General features: G+C 34.3%; 1 protein-coding gene across 6 annotated transcripts in view; it reads right to left on the bottom strand.

The window, feature by feature from the left end:
• Positions 1-406: 406 nt before the first annotated feature.
• The window catches only part of LOC106880866 (organic cation transporter protein), a 21,437-nt gene continuing 17,221 nt past the window's right edge, over positions 407-4,622 (bottom strand). For 5 of the 6 annotated variants that reach the window (XM_052972533.1, XM_052972532.1, XM_014931017.2 and 2 more), the window contains 4 exons: positions 4,247-4,495; positions 2,903-3,117; positions 2,284-2,392; positions 407-771 (listed from right to left, as the gene is read on the bottom strand). In XM_052972533.1, the coding sequence (XP_052828493.1) occupies positions 558-771; positions 2,284-2,392; positions 2,903-3,117; positions 4,247-4,495 (787 nt within the window). In that variant the 3' untranslated portion in view covers positions 407-557. The remainder of the gene's footprint in view (positions 772-2,283; positions 2,393-2,902; positions 3,118-4,246; positions 4,496-4,622) is intronic. The other variant, XM_052972534.1, reaches the window with a different exon arrangement.

Below are 4,622 nucleotides of genomic sequence, written 5' to 3'. Positions count from 1 at the left end.
ATATATATGATTGACCGTTGACTGAACACTATTCAATTTTTTTTCTCCGTGTTTTTCTCCTTGTCTCCGTATTCTTTCTGTTGAAGAGCGTAGCTCGAAACGTCAAAGACTTTCCGTATTCCCGAGCGTCATACTAATATATCCTTTTGTTATTTACACCACCTGCCCTCGTCTGTTGTTATTATTTGTTTATTCTCCCATATATATATATATATATATATACAGACAAACGGAGAGAGAGTGAAAGAGAAATACACATACACGAACGTATATATACATAAACATAACATGCGTATAACAAAATATTGTAAATACAAACGATACAATAATCCTATGCATAATATTTAATGAAGTATTTAATGAAGTATTTGCTAATTAGCTTCAAAAGTAACACGAAATCACTTGGTTTTGTTTTCAAAATGATTTATTTTAAAGAATCAACATAGAAAATTATGAAACTAGAATTCCCTAATAAATTCAAGCATATACAGTTTATTTTTGTTTGTTTGTTTTTCCTTTCTATTTTATCGTAACTCCTCTTCGTTTTCATCACTATTTCATTTTTTCCACGCTTTCAAATCATCAAATGTTTGAGGTAGATCTCTGTGCTTTGTTTCTGGTAGACATAACAGCAATAATCCAGCTACCACTGACAAAAGGCCATAGACACTTAGAGGAAGCCATCTCACGTAAGATGACAATTGAAGGATAAAAGGTGCAAAAATGCTACCGAAGCGGGCAAACATTGAAGCAACACCTAACCCATTTCCTCTGTAAAAAAAGAAGAATTGTGATTAATGTCCACGTATTTCTAGTAGCGTTTGTCTGTCACTCATTATTGATTATTTTTGTTTACTCTATAGTATTGAAAAATAGGAATATTTTCTCACCAAAAAAAAATACTGCTTGAATATTCACAGATATGACCTGTACAAAAGTATTCCTCACACATCAAAAACAGTCCAACCATCACACTAACTTTTATTAGGGCGGCATATAAAAATGTTTCTTTTTAAATTGTTATTTTTTAAGTCATTAACAGAGCAGAAATCTATGACATCTTTCTGTTCTTTCAATCATAGCTACAATATTCACTGCTCTTGTGAATATTGCTAGACTAAGTTGTAGTAACCTCTCATTTTATTTCATCATGTTTGCTAATGTATTACTATATACTTCACCTTCTGCCCTCTACGGTCAATGACAGATTCATTTTATAGACATTCAGCCTTTTTCTGACAACGGTTTGTTTCACAGAGAAATGCAAAATCTAAGTAAAACAAGTAAATTGTCCAAATAGAGGTGAAATTCAGGATAAGAGGTGAAGATGTATCAACGGTGAAAGAACAACCAGTAAAGAGTCTCGGCAGATGGTACAGAGATTTACTAAATGATAAGAAACAAAGCAAAGAAACACGCGATTTAGTGGAACAAGGACTAAAGGCAATTGACAGAACAACATTACTGGGGAAATTGAAATGTTGGATACTGCAATTTGGACTGTACCCAAGGATAATGAAGCTTAGAGTCACGTGACAGTTAGCTCGTGCTAGCTCCTGGAGCCTACCGGCGAGTATTTAAAGGGAAATTTGGCAGGATGGTCATTCGCTCGCTGCCATCGAAGAAACCAAAGAACAAAAGACCAAAGAAAAAGGAGAAAAAAAGTGCACTCAACACAAGAGTTGAAGACACTTCCGAAAGTGAGTGAGGGGCACCACGTCGAAAACGGTAGAGGAGTAGGGGCCGAAACCGGATGTGGTTCCTCCTGATGATGTCTTTAGTCACTGGGTCCTATAAAGGAGCTGTTGAGGTAGCAAACCACGAAACGTGGTTGGAATTCCACTTGAAATGGGGAACTGGATATTATATACTGAATTGCCACGACCCCTACAAGCGACGAGTCATTATCTTTAGTTAATCTAGTTTATGCAAAGTATCTTTATGTGTGCATCATTGCAACTACATTTCTAAATTATCTAGTGTTAAACTGGGGTGATGTTCAAAAGGAATTTATGTATCATTCACTCATTGCTTTTTAATCTGAAGATAAATACTCCTGTTGTAAATTACTGCGTATTGTGATCGTCTTAATCAATATCGAGAAATTCGAACTGATCAATGAATAGTGACAGTTTGATGAGGTGAAAAGAAATTAGAGTTATGTTTTTGCTACAGACACACTACTGTAGCATCACCTATCTACACTCAGAAAACAGCTTAGATTGATATCGACTTGGCTAATTGTAATGCTCACATTTTCACAGAGATTTGAAAAAAACTTACCGAACAACAGTCGGAAATATTTCTGCAGATAAGAGATAAATTGAAGCAAAAGCTGCGGAGATTCCAAACTTTCCAAGAATAACCATTGCCAGAGGAAACCAAAATGATCCTAAATTCAATAAAATCAAAGATTATTACCGAAATATATTTTTGACAGATATTACATTTTAGCATCATGCTTGTTAATACGGGAAATACATTATCATTTAGCAGAAGTTCTTCTCTACGGTATATTTTTGATTCAATACTTTGTAGTTAAAAGCTCCTTTTTAGCCCTTTACTGTGATGTAATATAATTGTGAAGCCTTTTATTGAACATGAAATTATTCAAGTAAAATTGATGCAAACACCGTAATTTCTGCCATACAAGTCGATGTTGTATATCGTATAAACATATAGAGTAGACATTCAAAGATTGTCACTATCTTTCCAAATCAAGTTGCATTGAATATTTGGTCCTCCAAAATTGTAGTGGTATATAAATTGGCCTACCTTTTGGAGCTGAAAAATTCGACTTGTATGCCGGAAAATACGGTAGTCATTTTCAATAACATATAATCAGATAAGATGACGTTAATTTCCAATGTGTATAAAATATAAAATGAGTGTTATGCATTACCTTCGGCTACAAAATTTGAGACGATGCAGTTCAATCCACTAAACGTCATAAAGAAACTAATAGGCTTTCGATGATCAAAAAATCTAAATAAATAGTAAGCAGATATATGGCTGGGAAACTCCACGAGTATCATTAATAAAAAGTTTACATAACGATTTCCAGCCATATCAACAGAATTAAGGGTTACTCCGTAGTAAAGCATACTGATCACGCACCTGTAAAATAAAACAACTACATATTACATAAATAAATATATGCTCTTTTCATTTGTATTGCAAATGTTGGATTTCATTTACCATTAAAGAAAATATTTTGAGGGGTATTTTTTCTATTAAACATTCAAATATAAAATACATTAGAGTGATGTTTATATATTTCATAATAGACGAAAACATGGATGTGGGGCGAAGAAGCTCGCTATGTAACCACCTGGTTTCGGTTTTAGTTTCCTTACGTGGCACATTGGATAAGTGTCTTGAACTATAGCCTCGAGCCAACCAATGCCTTGTGAGTGAATTTAGTAGACGGAAAATGTGTGGAAGCTCGTCATATATATATATATATATATATATATATATATATTGCTGGCCTTGTGCCAAAATTTGAAACCAATATGATCATGATCAAATTTTATTCTATGATCAGTTACAATCGCTGCTGTGCAGTTTGTTACTATAATACACTTTGCCATATTTCATGCCTCAATCATTTTATTATAAGAGACATGGGCAATCTTTCTCAACTGCATCACTTCAAAATTTCAAGGTAATTTTTCGTTTTATGTGCCATTCATAAAGTCCCGTGGGCCGCAGTTTGCCCATTACTGTTTTACAACTACATTGAGCATTAACTATGAATTTGATTCGTAATACAAAAACTCGTATTGCTTTTATAAAATTTTTTGGTCATCCTCATAAATTTTCTGACAAAATGTTGTCCGGATTGCTACAAATCGCAGGCGTTGCCATTGCTTCAAAATGCATTTCTTTGAAATCTCTTTTAGCTCTGCAATAATGTTTAAACTAGGATAGCCTTCAGTTCACCTGAATATTTTACAGCAAGTAAGGCGACGAGCTAGCAGGATCGTAAGCACAACGGGCAAAATGCTTAGCAGCATTTCGTCCATCTTTACGTTCTGCGTTCAAATTCCGCCGAGGCCGACTTTACTTTCTATCCTTTCGGGATCGATAAAGTAAGTACCAATTGAGTACTGGCGTCTATGTAATCGACTTATCCCCTGCCTCGAAATTACTGGCCTTGTGCCAAAATTTGAAACCAACATTTACAACAAATAGAATAACACCAAAATGCGATCAGGCGTCTAAATACATGGTAGATATTTACCAACTAAAGCAAATATTAATCGTGATCGTAGCCATTTGGACCGTCTTAAATAGATCGATAAAACTATAAGTCTTTTCCGAGGACCATCTTCTTTTGACCGGTTTTCTTTCTTTCGTTATATCCTCCCAAAAAACATTGAACACCTCCTGATGATCGAGATTATTTTTCATCATCATTTTCTCAAGAAGTTCTTTTGTTTCTCGAAAGCGTTTCCTGCCGATAAGCCACCTTGGAGATTCGAGAAGACAACTGAAACATGTTTTGTTAGAAGAAAAAAAAGCACTTTACATAGAGTTTGTCAAAAATATGAATTCTACTAATAAATTTAATGCACATTAATATTGTAGTTATTGCAGGCAAATAATTACATATATAT

Source organism: Octopus bimaculoides, chromosome 13 (assembly GCF_001194135.2).
Source record: "Octopus bimaculoides isolate UCB-OBI-ISO-001 chromosome 13, ASM119413v2, whole genome shotgun sequence".
Lineage (NCBI taxonomy): Eukaryota > Metazoa > Mollusca > Cephalopoda > Octopoda > Octopodidae > Octopus > Octopus bimaculoides.
Note: the sequence above shows the minus strand (reverse complement) of the source record. Positions and strands in the feature narration are given on the sequence as shown.